Below are 21,895 nucleotides of genomic sequence, written 5' to 3' on the forward strand. Positions count from 1 at the left end.
CAGACTGCTTTGTATGTCCACTACACCTCTGTATGTCGCAGCAGGTTTAGGTACTATGTGTCAATAATGTCACCTGTATCTATAGCAGTTATATATTCCACTGTGCAGTACAGAGAATGGACTCACCATTCATTGTTAGATATAACCAGTTCGACCAACCCTACCTTATTCACCCATAGAAGTTATGAAATCAGGTAAAGATATGGTCCTTCATTTCTTGAATGGTCACTGACTTGTGCTTACGTGGTAGCTAATGTTATAACTTACAAAAGTACAAATCATTTTATCTATTATGACAGTTTTGGACATAAAAATCCCTCTAAAGTGCTGGCTGCTAGGGGTTTATTTTCCTTCTAACTTGCTGTCCACTGCCTGTTGCCACGTATTGCCCCTCTCTAGTAATAGAAACTCCAAGATGGATAACAGGAAGTGGAAGGAGGTGTTGTGTCATTCTGCTCATAGACGTCTATGTAGAGGGGAGGGAGAGGGGGAAGCTGCTGTATTGGGAGACAGACACACAGACATGCTGCTGCAGCTAATAGTAGGTGATTTACTGTGCCACAGCTTTTGAAAAGAAGTTCTCCGTAATGCAGGGGACCTCCAGTGACATGGCAGCTAAATTAGGAAAGCATGTACCTGGAGCTGTTTTGTAGATGGCTCAAGATACTGAAGGACCTGTTGAACAACTGCAGTCTTCTTTGTACAGATCGCTGCAATCCTCCTCTGTATTAGATACCAAACGACCAAAACAAAGCAAGAAGCCATGGCACTGCTATTAAATGAAGAGGACCAAGAAAGTTAGTATTTGCAGCTTTAATTGGCAAAAGGTTTCAATGTTTAATTGACATCTTCCTCTTCTCTGGTCAATTTGCCATTGAAACGCATTGCTGCAAATGCTAACATCCTCGGTGCCCTTCATTTGACAGCGGCACTGTGGCTCCCTGCTTTGTCTTGGTATTTTGGTCACAACTACTGAAATCACATCTCTACTGCTCAGTACTGCTGTACAATGTCCTCCATACTGCTGTTACAGAGAGATACAAAAGCAGAGATTCTTCTTCCTAACGTGTGCAGTGTATAAGAGACATCATAGCAGCAAGTCTTACAACAGGTCAAGGATGACTTAGAATTAGAGAGAGAGCCTACAGAGGTGCAAACTTGTAAAAAGTGCTATATACAAGTCATATAATGGGCCCAATTTAGTAATACAAGAATATAACTACATGTAACCACCACAAGGCTTTTCTTCATGTTCAACAAGAACTGTTGGTTATTTATGAAAAATTCAAGAATTCAAGTTAAACTAAATAAAATGAATGCCCCGCTTTTTTCGCTATTTTTGTAAATTCTGGTTTCCTATAGCTAGCTCTAGGGAGAATTTTAGGAGCTTACTGCATACAGATTTATTACTGAGTTCAATGGAAACGCTATAATCCATCCTCCGTAAGCTTCCCTTAGCTAATAACACCTGCAGGTAAACAGAATATTATACTTTTTTTTTTCTATTTTTGTGTAAAGGGAAGCAGAAGTTCTGGACTGTCAGGAACCTATAAAGATGTATTATGAAATGCACTTTAGATCAGTTCTTGCACAACTGGGTGACCTCATGGCTCATTATTTATCACCTTGGTATTTCCATGTGGCTCTATCTAATAATGCGTCATCAGTTTGTTCCCCTTAGGTTTTGCTCTCTAATAAGCATCTTATTCTCTGTAAGAACTTAATATATCATTGTGCGCCTAAGTGCTGGGCTTTGCGGAATGAACAACGCCTTTTTGTGCACGCATTCGCATATTTTACTGTACGTTTTTTGCCCCCACAAGACATATTCATTTGCGTGCAGCAACCAAACGTACCAATTGAAAGTGCTAATTAGTTCCAGATGTGTCCTAGTTCCAGGGGAATTCCGCATCACCTTTCCATATTGTGCACACATTCCCGCACCCCCCATTAACTTCTATGGGGAGTTTTGGTGCGAAAATAGGCAGAAAAATAGAAGAGCTCCTATGCATGAGCAAAATATGAAAATTTAGAAAAAAACATTGAAATCAATGGGTTCTATTTCTTTGCTTATTGCACGCGCGCATTTTGCGCGCACCCGTGAGAAACTGGTCTCAGAGCGGAGATACGTGACTATTAGCACAAATACGGTCACAGCAGTGTATTTGCACATGAACAAGGTTTGAAGAGCAATGCCATCAGGCTGTTTCGCACATGTCTGCGCATATTACCACATGGGCCAGTTCATATGTGCGCGAGTCACACCGTTTCTGTGGAATTTAATGACTATTTAAAGCCTTATAAGGTTCCACTGCCTTTTTTGCCAATGTTTTGCGCACCTTGGGTAATTTCGCACCTGCTATAGGCTCCTATGGCAGTTTTGCTGTGCAAAACACAGGAAAATAGAGCAGGAACCGCGCATGCAAAAAAAAAAAAAAAGAAATTAGGATCTTTCTGCACGCAAAAATGCACTAAGATACACTCCTCTGTAGGAGCCCATAAACGATCGGTAATGAGGGAGGGTGGTTCCTGCTCTGGTGCAGGGGAGAGGCATTACATAAACATACAGAAAACCATGAAATTGGCCTTTGTGGTCATTCTGGAGTCGTACCCAGAACAAAGGAATACATCAGTCCTGGTTTTGCACGGAAAGGATTCTCTTACTACGTGTGATTTTACAGGGAATGCAATGTTGTCAGAATTACTGCTGTTTGACAAGGCCTCCGGCTTTTTGTGAAATTAGATTTTCAGACTTCAATAACCCCAGGCAGCGCCTGAAGCCCAATCACTCAGTATAACAAGGTCACAGAGTCATGGACGGATTCTTTCTTCATTCGGGGTATCTGTGGCACATGTGTTGTGCTGCTGTACGCTGCGAACATCTTGAAATAGGAAGATTTGCATGAATAATTTAGTGAAAAAAATGAGACTTTCTTATTTTATTACTTCACCTGCGTTATAAGATCCTTTCCAGACTAGCAGATATAATCCCACCTTCTCTCAGATTCAGAGGTAATCATTAATTGACGGAGGGGCTAATTTGTGTAGTAAGTTTAGAGAATACATTTTCTAAAGGTGTTGTAGAATTAGGCGCATTTATAATGATGTGAATATTGAGCCGTTCATTCTAAATTAGCATTTATTAGAATGTACGAATCATACATTTTTATGTCAGATATGGATAGAATAATTTCTTAAAATATTGTAATAGTGGTTGGAGCTCCAGTCCTCTGATAAGCCCTGTTCAGTATGCACTGCTTGCTTTCATAATAGCAAAGTTTAAAGAGAATCTGTCAGCTCAAACTGCAGGCATCATATTGTAGAGCCGAAGAAGCTGAGCGGACTGATATATAGGTATATGGGGAAAAAATCAGTATAACTTGTGTTTTATTCATTTATACCTCTGCGCATTCTGAGCTGAACAGTCCAGTAGGCGGTCCTATCAGTGATTGACAGCCTGCCCTGTATGTACAGTCACCATCAATCACTGAGAGGACCGCCCATTGGACTGTTCAGCTCAGAATGTGCAGAGGTATAAATGAATAAAATACAAGTTATACTGAATCTTTCTCCATATACCTATATATCAGTCTGATTGGCCCAATCTAAATCAACTGGTTTTAGCACTGCATATCCTGCAGTAAGCCCTAAAATATCACTTTGCGGCATAATGGAATTAGTTTTACAGAAGATAAAGGAGAAGTAAAGATAAATGTTAGTAGCTTGTGTTATTAACGAATGTTGTTTTCCTTTTTAGCCATTTTTTGCAATAATGCTTGTAAATGGACACATTGAATTTCACATACATCCTATGGATGGCGCCAGCACAAGAAAAGTGGTGGTCAGATCACCAACTGGAACATATAATGATGGTCAAGAACATTCTTTTATTCTTCTTCGTAACAAGAGGTATGTAGTATAATTCTAATTACCGAACAAATCGACCCCTCCACAATCAGCTCTTTGCCAAACTGATCTGTTCTTAAATGTAAGACCACTATTTTCCTAGCTCTTCAATTGGCAAAGTAACTTTTTAAAGCCCCTTCCACTTATTTACACTATTCTTGGATTATTTATGTCCTAAACGCCCTTTCAATCAGCTGATCGGTGTGATCCCGAGTGGGGTGGATCCCCACCAATCAGATATTGATGGCCTATCTTGAGGATAGACCATCAATTTTTAAAGGCTGAATAATAGAGATGAGCGAGCATACTCGCTAAGGACAATTACTCGATCGAGCATTGTCCTTAGCGAGTACCTGCCCGCTCGGAAGAAAAGGTTCGGCTGCCGGCGTGGGTGACAGGTGAGTTGCGACAGTGAACAGGGGAAGCGGGGGGGAAAAGAGGGAGAGAGAGATCTCCCCTCCGTTCCACCCCGCTCTCCCTCGCCGCTCCCTGCCTGCCGCCGGCAGCCGACTCTTTTCTTCCGAGCGGGCAGGTACTCGCTAAGGGCAATGCTCTGTCGAGTAATTGCCCTTAGCGAGTAAGCTCGCTCATCTCTACTGAATAACCTTTAATTGCCAAGTATCAACATATCAAAGGTCAATACAGAGATTTGTCTAATGATCTGTATGCCCAGACCAGTAATTATAATAAGGCCTTAGTCACACGGGCGTTTTTTCACGCGATTTGCGCATCGCATGACGGATGCGCATGCGCAAATCGCGTGACCGGCGCCGAAAAATCGGCCCAAAAATCGCCCGAAAATCTGCTCCTAGCCGCGTTTCATTAGAAACGGGCCGGAGCTGTCCAGCGCATTGCATTCAATGGAGACGGCAATACAGCAGCTCCATTGAATGCAAGCGCTGCGGGCGAGTGTGGGATGAATTGTCGGGAAGGGGTTAAATATATAACCCCTTTCCTGCAATGCATCCTGAAAAGTGAAAAAATAAAAAAAATGTATGTACTTACCTGCTCCCGGCAGCTGGAGATCCCGGCGGCCGGCCTGCAGTGGGTGTGAAGGGGGTGTGACTCAGGCTTGCCCCTGATTGGCTCAGCGCTGAGCCAATCAGAAGCAAGTCTCAGTCACACCCATTCATGAATTCATGAATGGGTGTGACTGAGATCAGCCTCTGATTGGCTCAGGCTGAGCCAATCAGGGGCAAGCCTGAGTCACACCCCCTTCACACCCACTGCAGGCCGGCCGCGGGGATCTCAGGCTGCCGGGAGCAGGTGAGTACATCCTTTTTTTTTATTTTTTCACTTTTCAGGATGCATTGCAGGAAAGGGGTTATATATTTAACCCCTTCCCGACAATTAACCCCGCGCACGCCGGCAGCCCATTGCTTTCAATGGAGCGGCTGTATTGCCGCTCCATTGAATTCAATGGGCAAACATCGTTCTTCTCTGCCACAGCTGGAACAGCTGTGGCAGAGAAGAATGATTTGTCTTCTATATGTTCTCAATGGGGTCGGCGCTGCTGCCGCCGGCCCCATTGAGCGCATATAGAGAAGAGAACAGGAATCGCAGATCGCAGATAGGTGCGATCTGCGATTTCTGTTCTCTAATTTATCGGACAAGCGCATAAAAAGCGCTCATGTGTCCGATACCATTGCAAAGCAATGGTTTTAAAAAATCGCCGGACGCATGCGCATGCGCAAATCGCGGCAATAAACGCCCGTGTGACTGAGCCCTAAGGGTGCATCCAGAACAGGATACAGGATAACCCTTTTGATAGATAGATTGAATAACCCTTTTAAGTAACCCCAAAGGCGTTCTTTTCTGCAAGATCACAAGTTGCCTAGCTCTCCTATGTGCAAGATCACTCCTACTCCAGCTCCTATAGGCAAGATCACTCCTACTCCAGCTCCTATAGGCAAGACCACTCCTACTCCAGCTCTTATATGTGCTTTGACGCCTACTCCAGATCTCTGAATGCATCATAGTGGCTCATGTTCTATGATAAATTTGGTGCATTTGTAGACACTTTTGTCTAAATTTATACCACCCCATGGTTGGCTTGGTTTGCACCAAAGTTTTACAACAGAACATTGTCGCATTTAAGCCAAGCTCCTTTTCTGATAAGCCACGCCCTTAGAGAAATGGGTGGTGAATTATTCTTTGTGATACATTTGCTTTATAAATAGATCAAAAACTTGCGTAAGAAATACCGCAAATTTTGGCACATTTTACAAGATCGAAGCACAATCACATTCTTAAATCACATTCTTGAAATTTTAGTGGCAATTTTTATTGATCATCACTCGGTTCATGCATTTTTCTTGGTGTTTTTCAAGTCTGGTAAAGAAGCCTACTGAGAAATACCAAGAAAAAAAGTTAAACCCAGAAAATGCTGCATTTTGGAAAAAAAATGCAGCTGACTCCAAAGGCCATTAACCAAAATGCTTTATTTCTCCCATAGGATAGGTGATAAAAGTCTGATTGCTGAGTCTCCTACCGATAGGGTGTTTCATGTCCTCCTTTTCTCACCACTGCAGGGTTACTTCTCTCACCTGCAATGATTTCAGAATGATCTCTGGTTGCATGGCTGGCGCTTCATTCATTTCAGCGGTGCTGACAGAAATAGCCGTGTTCTTTTACTTGACCATCTCCAGATCAAAATGAATGGAGCGGCACCATTCATGCGTGACCATCACTACATTTAATCTCTTCCTCACTGCAGGGGGTGCAGTGAGGAGGACAGGTGAAACCAGACCCCTATACTCTGGATCAGTGGGGTTCAGCGCAGAGACCCCTACCAATCAGACTTTTATTACAAGTTAATCTTGGTACAACTCCTTTAATTATTGGGCGCAGCATGTTTAGTCAAGAGAAAGCACCAACAAAAATGGTATGTGCCAACAAATCAGTGTTTGTAAAACCAGCCTTGAAGAGAGAATAAGTTCAACACTGGGAATATCATTAAAGTATTTGGTAATTCATTTAAAAAATACCTACACTTTCACGTTTTGGCGCTTGTAGGGGGCTTTCTTCAGCTGCCAAAGGAGCTGAAAATGGCCGACTGAGTACATGCTCTCCAGCATGAAAATGCAGGTACTTTTTAAATACCAGAATATTCTGCCTACAAGTCAGCCGAAATAAAACACCACTCGACATCACAGTAATCAGTGTTTTTTTAACCTCCGTAACCCAGTAAATACAATAAACATCAAAGTATTTGAAATACAGAGAATGATATGTTGCCATTTGTGTTCTCCAGGATGGTGAGTGTGCAGGTGGATGAAGGAAAGCCAGTTGAAGTCCGACTAAATGGTCCATCTGTTGAATCACTTACCATAAAAACATCCAGCTTTTTCATTGGTGGAGTTCCTGCAAAAATGGGCGCCACAATGCTCAAAACAAGCCAGTCATTCCATGGATGTGTCCAGGATTTAATTCTAAATATGGAGTAAGTTCACCATGAGATGAAAAGTTGTTAGTTTTGTATAAGGATATATGAAAAATGACTTTTCATTTTTTAATATTAATTAGGCAAATGGATTTCACCACTGTTGTAAAGTATGAGAATGTTCAGATGGACAGCTGCATGTTGACCAAGGAGCCCATTGTCAACCATGAAGAGCAAGATCTACCGCCAACTCCAGTACCGGCTGGACCAGTAACGGAAGTGAAACCGCATATAACCACTGCGGTACTGAGGCCACGTGTAACTAAAGTAAGCAATGGATAGACTTTGTTCAGGATCAGATATACACAGTTATATATAATAGGATTATGAAGGTATTCATAAAATAATTTGTAGAATATGTATTTCTCAGTATTAAACTCCAACTAACCATATATCAGCCACTATACAAACTATATGATAGGTGCTCTATTTTTGCGCGCATTTGTGCACCAAAGACACCATAGGAGTCAATGGAGGTGTGCAAATGTGCACCCGATCCCCGTGAAATCACGCTATGAACTGCTCAATTTCACAGGGAAAATCAAGAAACACCGAGGACTAATCGGGCTGCACAGCCTTTTCAATCATGGTGTGGGTGTGTCCCACATTGACCTGAATGGTCCCCAGCAGCGCATAAAGCACAGTTAAAAAGGCTGATACACTTGCGATGGCGCAAAAAGTCGCACTATCATGAGTGTATCTGCTCCTACACTCATGGGAAGAAGCCCTAAGGGTTGTCCCAGCGATAATTGTTTCTGTGCTTTCACACAGGAGCAAGGACTGCTCAATGATCAGAGGCGGAGCGGGCCGGGGATCGTTCTAGTTGCCCATCTCCATTCAACATGAACAGGCAGTCGTTTGATGAACGACTGCTTGTTTACACAGACCGATCATTGTTTGATTTTTATACCTGTACAAACTGAATTACAAACAAATTATTATTCATCATTCAGTTGCTGCCGGCATTTACACCAAACAATTATCCTTCCGAGTCCCATGAGCCAATGAGAATCTGAGCAATTATCTTTCAGTGTAAAAGGGCCTAGTCCTAGGGAATATAGTATAAACATCATTGCCCATTCTATCATCCATCTCCTGCTTCCCCCTCACACCCCCCTCTCCTTTTTTCTTTTTCTATGTAACTATAATCAGTATACTGTATCTTTACGTGACTTCAGTGTAGAAATATCCTAAGAATTCAATTTAAATAGTTGTGAAAGTAAATATAATAAATTGGTAATTTACAGTTAGAGGTTGACATTTCTCATCTAATCTTATGTAAGCCTAGAACATACAATAATGTCAACAGTGGGGACATGAAGATGTTTGCTTTGCATGTATATATAGCATTTCATTGTTGCAGATATAATTCAGCTTCTTACACTAATTCAACCGTTCAGTTAAACAAGAGTTATGTAAATCAGTTTCAGAATCCGCTTATTAAAGGGCTGCCCCATGAAAACTGTTATCGTTAAATCTAGTCCATTTTTTTCTATTTACACGTTTCAAAAATATTTCTATTCTAAGCTATTGCAGGACTAATGTTAGAATAGCGCCACCTGCTGTCTCTATTTTATGTCCACAGTAAATGTTCCAAGGTGGTCACACATGCTCAGTCTTGCTCCATGGTGAGGTGAGCAGCTGCTTCTGAAGTCGCTTCGTCTTCTCTGATGTCAGAAGAAATGTTGAGCAAATGATGAGAGGAGGACAGCGTTACTGCAGAGAAGCAAGACTGAGTATCAAACATTTACTGAGGTGGACCGGACACAGAAAGGCTCTTCAATAGAAACAGCAGGGGGCGCTATTCTAACATTAGCCCTGGAATATCTGGGCATATAAAGATTGTTTTAAGAAGTGCAAATACAAATTATATAATTATGAGTTGGATTTAACAGTAAACAATATTATGGGGGACAACCCCTCTAGGGATGCAGCTGAAATTGTACATAAATTTTGGCAATAGTAATTCGGAGTCTAGATGCATATGCATTACACTAAGGACCTGTCATGTATAAATTACTAATGTGTTCTATTTCTTGTTTATATAGCCCTTACAATGTGCCCAAGATATACTGCCAGCTTATGTTCCTGACTCCCACCAGTTTGGTCTCACTAGAGGAAGCCATATCATTTTGCCATTTGACCCATCTACTGTCAGAAAAAGGTCAGTCTAATGGATTATGCTGTATATCACATCATTATGATGAAATAGTTACAGGTAATGTGAGATGCTACAAAAAGGCTTTGTACCAGAATTACAAGTTATCCCCTATCCACAGAATGCTTGTCTGTGGGGGTCTTGCTACTGAGACTTCCATTAATCCCAAGAATGGGGGTCCTGTGTCCCCTGTCCTCCTCACTACAGGCTTACTGCATTCCACACAGTGAAGAGGAGACTGAATAGAGCGCTGGTGGTGCAAAGTGTGCTGATGCCCTATTCACTTATAGTGGGATTGTGGAGATAGGTGAGCAGCTAGAGCTTGGATATTTCCATCAGCCCCATTGAAATGATAGAAGCAGCAGCAGTGTAAGCGGGACCAGCGCTCCATCCATTCTGATGTCACTGCTGGACGGGGAAAGGGAAACCACCCAAAGTTACAGGCAGATGGGGGCATGAGACCTCCCTTCTCAAGATCGATGGGTGTCTCACCAGTGACACTCCCATTGTTCAGAAAGTCATTGCCTATCCTGTGGATATGAGATAACCCCTTTAACTACTCAGTTGATAAAAAATAAAGGGTATTTGAACCATAGATGCAGCCACTGTAGGGTTCCAAATAGAAGAGGCTTCTTCATGGGTGGTGTTAAACTGCCAGAGTGTCTCCAGCTTTACCACAATGTTCTACAGGGGATGGCAATAGAGAGGGCTAAAAATTGCTGAACCCGAATTACATATAGCTTATGGCTTGAAAAAAGATCAAGCTCAACCTTTTTATACAGAAAAGGGCAAAACAACCCTCTTTGTATGACTTAGACCCAATTCACTATAAAGCAAAAAAAAATCCTTTCTAACCCTACTGGTAATCAGTCCTTGGGTCAGTCTTCTACAGTAAGACCAGTAACCCTAAATATTATCTTGTAATGTTGTAATGTTAGTCTGTGGTGTCGGACATATTTTCACTTTTCTATTTTTGCGATGTCAAGTCTATGTAGTATGAAGAGATGAGCGAGTATACTCGCTAAGGCACATTACTCGAGCGAGTAGTGCCTTAGCCGAGTATCTCCCCGCTCGTCTCTAAAGATTCGGGGGCCGGCGCCGGTGACAGGTGAGTAGCGGCGGGGAGCAGGGGGGAGCTAGGGAGAGTGAGATCTCCCCTCCGATTCTCCCCCGCCACTCCCCGCCCCCCGCCAGCCCCCGAATCTTTAGAGACGAGCAGGGAGATACTCGGCTAAGGCACTACTCGCTCGAGTAATGTGCCTTAGCGAGTATACTCGCTCATCTCTAGTAGTATGTATAACACAGACATAAAGAATTCTGATGCTACTGCAGTACAGAAGAGGTTCTGTAGAACACATAGAGCTATCTGCTGTAGTCTGATTTGTTCTGAGCAGATACAGTAAGATCTGAAAAGTCGTGGAATAAGTCAAGTTATGTCACTTTTCTATAGACTGTCTGTCCAGCTGTCTCTGAGGACATTCGCCACCAGTGGCCTCATCTACTACATGGCTCACCAAAATCAGGTTGACTATGCCGCACTGCAACTTCATGAAGGAAGACTGCATTTCTTATTCGATATGGGCAAAGGACGGACGGAGACCACCCATTCTGCTGTGATCAATGATGGAAAATGGCACACAGTATGTACAAAAATGAGTTCCTTCGTATATGTAAGGCCCCAAATCCCTGAACAGTCATCGGTCTTCCTGAGTATATTGTGCTCGTCTGTTTTAATATTTAGATTACTCCCATTCTACATCTGAGATTTCTGTTAAACTTTTGCTATTAAAGTTAACGAGTCGTTTATTCGGCACATAGTGGTGACATTTATATTTGGTTCATCTCATTACCTTATTGCTAGATTTGTAGATCAATACATTATCACCCTCAGGAGTGAAACCGCTGCGTTTAAAGGGAAATAAAAAAGGAAATTCGAGTATCAAGCGTTAAGAGGATATTAAAAAATGGATTAAAAGATGAATGTATATAGCCGCAGGGCAAATTGTGTTTTCCGTTGGGTTTACGGCTTCATTTTCCACGAAAATAACATTTCTTTTCAGTGACTAAAAGCCAGAAGACGCCGTGCACTCGAGCGGTACGGGCTGCGCGGTTTTCTATAGGGATGTGTTTCTATAGGGATGTGCGGGCCCAATGAGGTGCAATGAATCATTTGCATTGAGCCAAATAGCTCCTGTCTAATCTGCATATTTAGCATCTACATATAATTACAGTAAATGGTCACTATGGGGATTTGTTTTTATATATATCTGTATATCTATTTTATAAAATGCCAGTTTTCTCCAAACACATTAAAAGTTTATCTCACTTTTTTGCACAGATAACAACTGAATACCACAAAAGAAAAAGTAGCATTAGTGTTGATGGCCAGGAATCAGCGTCAATAAACACTTCAGGGGAGAGCAATACTCTGGACGTGGAAGGGAAGCTGTACCTGGGTGGACTGTCGCCGAGCTACACGGCTAAGAACATTGGAAATGTAAGGCAGGCTTTTCTGTGATTAACCCTTTGCAATCCAATTTTGGATTCAGAGTTTCCTAGGGGGCTTTTTCTTTCTGCCATTATACAATGACGCCATCTGCTGGCTACAGCTAGTACTGCAGTATGTGACATGCCGGAGAGGCCCCTTGACAACAGAGTGGCCAGTAATATACAGTAAGATTACCCTGCTGGACGTCTTCCGACATCGGAAGCTGTACAGCCTTCAATCAGAATGTCTTTAGACGTCAGACAGTGGATTGGAAAGGGTTAAGGGCTCATTCACACGGGCGTATGTGTTTTTGCGCATGACTCTTTTTTTTATTTTGCATGTGTATCGGCGAATTTTACTGTAGTTTTTGCTCATTTGTGCGTGGCAAACAATCATGCCCCAGTTCAAATAGCATAATGGGTTACATATATGTTCTTTTTTTAATGAAATTGCGCAGTATACATCTTGCATCCCATTGCGTGCAATGCATACCCCTCATAGACTTCTGTGGGGAACTTTGGTCCGTATATACACAGGAAAATAGAGCATATTCTATTTTTTTGCACATGCAAAAAATGAAAATATGCATGAACCCATTGAAATCAATGGGTTCTACTTTCTGCCTATTGCGCATGCAAATTTGGTGCATGCAAATACATTTGCAAATATGCCCATATGAAGGAGCCCTAATAGTGGCTATTTCTGACCATTTATGATAGAAGGGAGGTCACCCACAGGGAAACCGCAAAGCACTCACTGAAATCAAAAGACAATAATGTACAGTTCATCCCATAGCTAGCTGCTTGATTAACCCTTTCCAAACTGATTGACATGTACGCATGCAAATTACCATTTGTTATCATAATTGCATTGGAACCACTAAGGGACCTTTTACACTGAGCAATTACTGTGCAGTTGATTGGTAGATTGAGTGGTTGCACTATAATTGTGCAGTAACTCTTGATTAGCGATAGATACTTGGATTATTGCTGATTGGATCTTTCATGCGGACCTAAAACTCATTGTTCGTCTGCTGCTAATCCTTTCGTGTAAACAGGCGTTGTAACGATTTGCTGGATAGAAAGCAGTGATATAAGAGGTTTGGCTATGGTCCAAGGCAGGGGTGTAACTATAGGGGATGCAGTTGCACCCGGGCCCAGGAGCCTTAGGGCTCATGTCCACGGGCAAAATAAGAATTAAAATCCGCAGCAGATTTTAACTCTTCTCCTGCCCGCGGATCCGCACCCCATAGGGATGCATTGACCACCCGCAGGGTAGATAAATACCCGCGGATGGTCAATAAAAGGGATTTAAAAAAAAATGGAGCATGAAAAAATCTGGACCATGCTCCATTTTCATGCGGGTCTCCCGCGGGGACGGCTCCCGCGGGCTTCTATTGAAGCCTATGGAAGCCGTCCGGATCCGCGGGAGACCTAAAATAGGAATTTAAAAGAATTTACCCATCCGTAGCGGACCGGGAAGGTCTTCTCTTCCTCACGGCCGCATCTTTCTTGCTTCGGCTCGGCGGATGCGCCCGGCGCATGCGCACGGCACGTCAGCGACGTGCCGCAGCCGTGACGAGTTCATCCGCCGGCCAAAAAAGAAGATCCGGCCGTGAGGAAGAGAAGACTTTCCCGAACCGCTCCGGATGGGTAAATTCTTTTAAATTCCTATTTTCAGCGCTCATGTCCGCGGGGCAGGAGGGACCCGCTGCAGATTCTCCATGTAGAATCCGTAGCGGGCCTGATTTTCCCCGTGGACATGAGGCCTTAGGGGGCCCATAACGCTTCTCTTCTCCATAAAGGGAACCCAGTACTATGAATAAACCATTATAGTTGGGGGCCCTGTTACAGTTTTGCATTGGCGCCCGGGAGGTTCAGCTCGTCTCTGGTCCAAGGAATGATCAAAACTACCCAAATATTATTCAGTGTAAATGTATGACAAGCGAACGACATACAATCACTGCCACCGCAGGGCGCAGGCTCCTTCCAATTTATCTCGTAGTGTAAAAAGGCCCTGACTTGTTGCAAAGACACCATGCCAATACGTTATTGTCACCACCTTCCACTCTTCACACAATTGAACTGATTTCTCTTTCTTTCTTAGGTGACACACAGTATCCCAGCATGCATCAGCAATGTCACCATTAATAGCAAACAACTAGATAAAAATGGAGCTACTTCCATATATGCAGTCAAGAAATGTTATGCCTCCGCACAAGACGGGACCTACTTTGATGGATCTGGATTTGCTGCTTTAGGTAACATTTACATCAATATACAAAAATGTAGATATAACATTTCTCTCTTTACATTATTGCTGGGAACAACAGATAATTAGTTGATGATGGATAGATGACTTTTTTATATTCTACCTCTCACTATGGGCTCTTTCACACGAGCATGGCGATTTTTGGTCGGCGGTCTCACTGCCACAGCACGACCGAAAATGATGTGAATGGGCACACAAATCTGCCATTTGTGCGTCAGTTCAGATGGCCCGGCGCATATACGCCAAGCCCACTGTACTATCGGGCTCCCCTTTCCGCCCCCTCGCCAGCTGTCGGCAAGGGGAGGGAACGGGACAGGGCAAAAGCTAGTGTGCTAAGCTCCCGCCCCCCCTTACACCCCTTGCCGGCTGTTTGCAATGGGAGGGAGCTTAGCAACCAGCTCCCGCCCTGTCCTGCCCCCTCCCATTGCAAGGGGCAGAGAGGAGGAGGAGGGAAGGGGGTGGGAGTTTAGCAGACGCGCTGCTAAACTGCCTCCCACCTACCTTCTCCAGCAGCTGTCATAGACTCCCACAGGAGTCTATGGAGCTGCTGCCGTATTCCAGCCAGAGGATAGTTCCAGGACTATCTTTCCTGGACGGCGTAAAAGCGCCCAGCCGAATTGCGCTATCTTGGCTGGCTGGGCACTCTTACACCGCGGGAATATGCCCATCTGAACTGCTGCATTGTAAACCAATGTATCAGATGGGCAGCGTATATCAGCCAGCCATGAAAGCGCGGCCGATATACTCTCATGTGAATGAAGCCTAATACAAACAAACAAAGGGCGTGTTTGCGTTTTAATATAGAATGCTAAATCATAGAATAAATGAGTTTTATTACACTTTTTGTGCAGTGAGAGAAGGTTACAAAGTGCGATCAGATGTGAACATATCACTAGAATTCCGTACCACTTCACTGAATGGCATTCTTCTAGGAATCAGTAGTGCTAAGGTGGATGCTATCGGCCTAGAAATTGTAAATGGAAGGGTAAGTTTTTACTTTTTCTTTATTGTAATATGTTCTACTTATCTGTATGGTAATAGCAAAACCAAGAAAAACACTACAGGAATGAGGAAGAGACTGAGCGGAAGAAGAGAGTCCTTCAGTACCTTCTGACTGATGGGTGAAACTACTAGGGTATCAATGGGGCCCAATAACTATTACCTCTGAGATATAAGCTGCAGCTTATGATGACTATAGATGATGGAAGGAGGTGTAGAAAATTCAAATGTGGCCACATCCTAAATTTTACTATGGCATATCATGGCCTTCACTGCAGCATTACGGTTTGCATTGCTGGTCTGTATGACAACATTGCATCATGCAGAACTGGGACATCAAAATGTATGCATGTGCCATTAAGGGCTCTTCCATACTGGTGATAGATTTTCCAACGATGCGAGGGTGAGTGAAACCGCATGATTTTGAAACCAATGATTTTTGCGTTGTTTTTTTTTTTTCACTCACTGCAAGTTGCTATTTAAAAAATCGCCCATCGTTTTCATTGATTCCCTTGTTGAAACAGAATTAAAAGGTGTTTTTTGCTATACACTTAGCTTTACATTAGCTAGATATACTGTATACTGTGTCTATAAGTGTGATCCCTTGCGGTCTGAATCCTCACAATCATTAGAATAAGTGTCTCTTGGTTCTCATTTCCCATAGAGAAGCGGTAATTTCCATTGAAATGAATGTGAAGTATGGAATCTACCCATTGAACCCCTCTTCCCATATCCCAAATGTACTGCATTGAGAAATAATCGCCCGTGTGACCATCCCTCTGCTGGCCTCCATTTATTTGTTATTTGTTTGGAAACTAATGTAAAAAGATGAGAGATAAATAAGATCCTGTAATGAATTCAATCCTATTGATTAGTAACATGGTTGACGAGCAGAGAACAGCTTACATGACTTCGGGGAGAAGCTTATTCCATTTCATGTATTACAGGTGTTATTCCATGTCAATAATGGAGCTGGCAGAATAACAGCAATTTACAAGCCAGAAGACTCCGACTCAATATGTGATGGGAAATGGCACCAGGTCCAGGCCAACAAGGTGAAGCACAAAATCCTTCTGACTGTTGATGGGAACGCAGTGCAGGTGGAGAGCCTTCATGTGCAGTCAACCTCTGCAGACACAAACAACCCCATATTTGTTGGAGGTTACCCAGGTAAGCTGCCAGCTTTAAGTAAGCCACTATCCCTTTAACCACATCTAAACTTTTTCCTTCTGCATTCATAGTAATGTACCGTAGTTGCTGTGTTGACAGATAGCAGCTTCTCTCATGTTCTCTTTAGTCATATGACCTCAGTATGTTAACATAGCCCATACCCGCCTCATTATGCTTACACGCACGGATCCGATCTGGAATTTGCCGCAACCAAATGGGATGTAGAATGACTCGCTATTGACAGTTCTTTTCAGGGCATTGAGTCCGACTAGCCAATCTGCTGCTCTGTAGCACAATATACTTTGGGATACTTAGCTCAAGCTGAGCTTCATTCAATGAACCTCACCATGGATGCTTTTAGACGGAGCTTGTGTAGCTAGTTTATAATCATCTATATACCTATATAGATCCTTGTGTGGCACAGAGTGTTAGAACAGGAGAAAGCAGTTGTAATCTCTCATTCACGACCTGAAGGTTGCCCGTTCTATCCCCGCATGGTTCGGGTAGCCGGCCGAAGGTTGCCTTCCATCCTTCCGAGGTCGGTAAAATGAGGACCCAGCTTTCTGGGCAGTAAAGATGACTGGGGAAGGCAAAAGGCAATTGCAAAGCACCCCGCAAAAACAGTCTGCCACGATGTGACGTCACCCTAGGAGTCAGTCACGACTTGGTGCTTGCACCAGGGGACTTTACCTTTGCCAATATACCTATATATGCTATACTTTATGAACAATTGAACATATAAGCGGTTTTACTGCAGGATATGTGTTTAGGAAAGCATTAGTTGACCTATACAAATACATTAGAGAACTGTAGATGTAGCAGTCCCCTAATATATTATGATCACTGACTGCAGTAATCACCCCCCAGTCATGAGCATAAAGGTGGTGGTGGTGCCTTCAGCATTGTCACTGCACTGCGCTCCTCATCATATCAATGGGGCTGAGTTGCAGAGTCTGCACGGTGGTTGGATGACTGTGACGCTTCGTGGTAATTCATAATAGTCGATGCACAGGGTGGAGCAGTCCCACAATTCTAACAGGAGATGGTTTAAATTTTAGTGATCAGCAACCAATGGCATATCTTAGAGATATGCGTCTCTTGCTGTGGTCTGAATACCACTTTAAAGAAGTTTTCCCACTACTTAAAATGACTTCAACCTCTCTGGTTGCTGCTGACCAGGACATGTGACTGTTGCAGCAACCAATCACTGGTTATAGACGGTCACGCCTGAGGCCAGCGATTGGCTGCAACAATCACATGTCCCAGTCTGCAGTAATCAGGAAGGACAGAGTGGTTGTGAAGCAATTTTAAGTAGTGGAAACACCCCTTTAAGGCTCCATAGAGATAGTCGTAATAATGCTTTGTGTGGGAGCGGTATATTTAGTGCAGAAATGGGATTTAAAGGGGTTGTCCCGCGCCGAAATGGTTTTGTTTTTTTTTCAATAGGCCCCCCTGTTCGGCACGAGACAAACACAATGGATGGGTTAAAAAAAAAACAGTTTAGTACTTACCCGAATCCCCGCTCTGCGGGCGACTTCTTTCTTACCTTAGCAAGATGGCCGCCGGGATCTTCACCCACGATGCACCGCGGGTCTTCTCCCATGGTTCACTGTGGGCTCTGTGCGGTCCATTGCCGATTCCAGCCTCCTGATTGGCTGGAATCGGCACACGTGACGGGGCAGAGCTACGAGGACCAGCTCTCGAGCGGCCCCATTCACCAGGGAGAAGACCGGACTGCGCAAGCGCGTCTAATCGGGCAATTAGACGCTAAAATTAGACGGCACCATGGCGACGGGGACGCTAGCAATGGAGCAGGTAAGTGAATAACTTCTGTATGGCTCATAATTAATGCACGATGTACATTACAAAGTGCATTAATATGGCCATACAGAAGTGCTGAACCCCACTTGCTTTCGCGGGACAACCCCTTTAAGCCCTTCATACAATTTGCATTCAGGAAATTTCTTAAATCTGTTCTGGGAGAAATCCTATATGAATTCTACCTGTCTAAGTGAATCAATCTTTAGACAACTATGCGTTAAGTCTACTTGTTATCTCATAAATTCCACAACTGGGATACGTTTGAGTTGCTTTTATGTGTTTCAGGTTATCATATTTAATGTTTTTGCCATATCTTAGAACATATTGCTTTTATGTGCTAGGCTTTTAGTTCTCAATACACAGGGGGTAGACAAAAATATGGAAACACTGTATGAAAGACATGGGATTCTAATCATTAGCATTGAGCTGCCCTTTCAACCCCTGCTTGGCCGAGAGCTTTTCTGCCGAATTTGTGTTTACTTCACCTCTTGCCCTGCTCTGGGTGGTTTTGGAAGCCGACCCCTGAACAACGGAAGTTTGCTGCTCAGGCAGATGTTCTTTTCTGCCTGGCAGCATCTGTGTCATATTACTTCCACTTAAAATCGGTCTCTATGTGTCTTTTAGAAATATGATTTATAATCCAATGTAATATAAGGCATGTATTTCATACAGTGCTTCCATATTTTTGTCCATCCCTGTATGTACTGTATTAGTTTAATTGGCTCCAGTGAATTAAGTAGGACATATTAAAGATCATATGTAATGTGAGGTTTAGTGTTGCCACGGTCAAAGTCTGAAGCATAGATACCATTGACAGTTCATTCCGCCTTTTCTTTACTTTCAGGTGGTGTGAAGCAGAACTGTCTAACCAGCCAGACCTCATTCCGTGGTTGCATAAGGAACATGAAACTGATGAAGGGTACACAGATAGAGGCCGATGACTTCAGCAGATCATTCGACATGCGAGGAGTCTTCCCTCATTCTTGCCCGGGAACCGAATTGTAAACAAAAAGACATTGTTGGCTTTAGACCATTCCTATACACCAAGGGTATATTAATCAAGCAAGCAATGTCATGTGGTATGGAATCCTTTGGGTGTGTGCTATGTCAGGGTATGAGATTGGTTACTGAGACAGACGGTTGTGCTTGACTCGGAGATGCTGCAGCCACATACGCCACTAGCAGGCAGTCTTATCTACGGAGACATTGGTGCTACGGAGACGTCCCACAACCTCTCCATCATACTTCCAACTCAGGAAAACTGTTCTAGACAATTATCCAATTCTTATGTAACTAAACTTTGTGTGCAACACACATACCTCCAGTAGCATATGACTAGAATTAATGAGGATTTTACTACTTTGTCCGTTCCCTTTTTTGTTTACTGCTGGATCATTGCTGACTTTTGATTTTATTTCAGTGTTAATCATTTTACAACCTTTGAAATCTGTCTATTGTATTACAATAAAATGTGGCCCATTTGTTTCGTGGTCTTGTGGTTTGTCTTTGTGCTAAGACTGGGAATTATTATTTTTTGCAATCAATAACCTGATTTCCAAAGAGTGATACAGTATAGAGAAGACGAGGGTGAGAAGTGCAGTTGCACTGTCTACGGGGCTGCATGCTTGGAGAGGAGTAGTAGAAGGGGAGAGCTATCAGTTTGCCTCAGTGCAGTTAGCACAGTGCTAGTATCGCACCAACTCAGCAGGCATGGTCAGAGAAAATACATATTTTCAGAACACTTGATTGACCCTAAAACTGGTCTTGCAAATATGTAAACCCAGAACTAGACTCTCAATTTTTTTTTACAGCTACAAATTGTCATTTTAAAGGGAACCTGTTATCACCTTGAAGCTCCAAAAACTTCATTATGGAGCTCAAAGGTAAGGGAATAGGGAACCTGGGAAGCTGCTGTTAATACGCACCCAGTCCCCTGTTCCTGCATTGTGTCCCTGCAAAGTTGATCTACTCACAAAGTGTGACTCTTTTCAGCTGGTTCTCTCATTAATCTCTGTGAGAAAGCGTGCGCACAGAGCCGGGTGAAAAGAGTCACGCTCTTTGTGTGCCAACTTTGTGGGGACACAGTGCAGAAATGGGGCAACCGGTGAGTATTAAAAGCAGCTCCCCGGATTCCCCATACCATCACCTTTGAGTCCTATAACGTAGTTCATAAGGCTCAAAAGTGATGACACGCTCACTTTAATTCTGTGATAATAGGTATGCATTACATTTTGTATTTTTTTTGTACAGTCGCTATGCAACTTTGTCCAGTCCCACCCATTCTCTACCCCACCATGTTAGATACAGGATGACAGCACAAAGGTGGACAGAGACATATCTCCTACTGGGAGATAGGATCAGGCATGATGAACTCCAACATGTCCAATTTTTCTATCCCTGAAAGTCAGGAGATCTCCATGCACTTTTAGTCTGCAGAATTAGCAGGTTTGGTTGATATTTATGTATGGTGTATAGGCATTTTGGGGATGATATCAGCCATGATGTGCCGCTGCCAACTCTGTATCTGTATGTTGTTTCTAAATTGAAATAATTGCTAGAAGACTTATATTAAAACCCATTAGCAGCTATATCCTGATTGCTTAAAGGGGTTGTCCCGCGGCGAAATCGGAATTTTTTTTTTCCGATAGACCCCTGCATTATGCCCTGTTAAAAAGAAAGCATTTGTTAGTTTTTAAAAATAACATTTCGCTTACCTGCATCAGCGTTCTGCAGCTTCTTCTTTTCTTCTTTTAAAGATGGCGCCGCTGGTCTTCTCCCACGGTGCACCGCGGGTCTTTTCCCATGGTGCATCGTGGATTTTTTTCTCCTGTCTTGCATTCCACTGCCGATACAGCCACCTCATTGGCTTATCGGCACCACGTGACGGAGGCGGAGCTACGATGACGACGCACAGACCAGCTCTCCGGCGCGAGCGCGCTGGAGTGGCCCCATTCACCAGGCAGAAGACCGCACAGCGCAAGCGCGTCTAAAGCAGCCAGAAGACACAGAAATTAGACAGCGCCATGGAGACGGGGACGCCAGCAACTGAGTGGGTAAGTGAATAACTTCTGTATGGCTCATATTTAATGCACGATGTACATTACAAAGTGCATTAATATGGCCATAGAGAAGTGTATAACCCCACTTGCTGCCGCGGGACAACCCCTTTAATTTGCTGACTAGCACATTGTAAGTGGGACTACAGTAGTGTCAGGCCATGTGGTTGGAAGCATTGCTTTCCAACTCTACTTTATGTGTTTCTGTTTTTCTTGAGCTGCGCATTGCCATCAGCATTGTAAAACCTATTCTTGATGCCTAAGAAAATGATGTTCATTATGGGTGATAGCACAAGGTATGCAGGGAGCACAGGAGCCTATAGAAAGAAGCAGTACACATCATACCTCCTCTGTACAGGGACAGGCACCTACATTTTTCTTTAATATCAGATGCCTTTTCTTTCACATGTGCTAAAGTGAAATGCCCTGAGTTCAGTACAGGCCTCTGATAGGCTCTTTGGTGGACTTATCGGGAAGTGGACCTCATGAGATGTGGAGTTGGTAAACTTTTCCATTGGGATCATCATCAACAAACAGTGGAAGAAGGCTCTGTTGTATGAACTATGTGAGACATAGCTTCTCAT

The 21,895-nt window shown here is 43.3% G+C and overlaps 1 protein-coding gene across 1 annotated transcript in view; it reads left to right on the top strand.

Moving 5' to 3' along the window:
- LAMA1 (laminin subunit alpha 1) overlaps nucleotides 1–19,745 on the top strand; it is a 203,723-nt gene extending 183,978 nt beyond the window's left edge. Inside the window, exons 54-63 of the mRNA XM_066579574.1 lie at nucleotides 3,758–3,909; nucleotides 7,160–7,348; nucleotides 7,432–7,615; nucleotides 9,397–9,512; nucleotides 10,957–11,146; nucleotides 11,845–12,003; nucleotides 14,101–14,254; nucleotides 15,117–15,250; nucleotides 16,212–16,434; nucleotides 19,100–19,745. Of these exons, the coding sequence (XP_066435671.1) occupies nucleotides 3,758–3,909; nucleotides 7,160–7,348; nucleotides 7,432–7,615; nucleotides 9,397–9,512; nucleotides 10,957–11,146; nucleotides 11,845–12,003; nucleotides 14,101–14,254; nucleotides 15,117–15,250; nucleotides 16,212–16,434; nucleotides 19,100–19,260 (1,662 nt within the window). The 3' untranslated portion in view covers nucleotides 19,261–19,745. The remainder of the gene's footprint in view (nucleotides 1–3,757; nucleotides 3,910–7,159; nucleotides 7,349–7,431; nucleotides 7,616–9,396; nucleotides 9,513–10,956; nucleotides 11,147–11,844; nucleotides 12,004–14,100; nucleotides 14,255–15,116; nucleotides 15,251–16,211; nucleotides 16,435–19,099) is intronic.
- The last annotated feature ends 2,150 nt before the right edge of the window (nucleotides 19,746–21,895 follow it).

This window comes from Eleutherodactylus coqui, chromosome 9 (assembly GCF_035609145.1).
Source record: "Eleutherodactylus coqui strain aEleCoq1 chromosome 9, aEleCoq1.hap1, whole genome shotgun sequence".
NCBI lineage: Eukaryota > Metazoa > Chordata > Amphibia > Anura > Eleutherodactylidae > Eleutherodactylus > Eleutherodactylus coqui.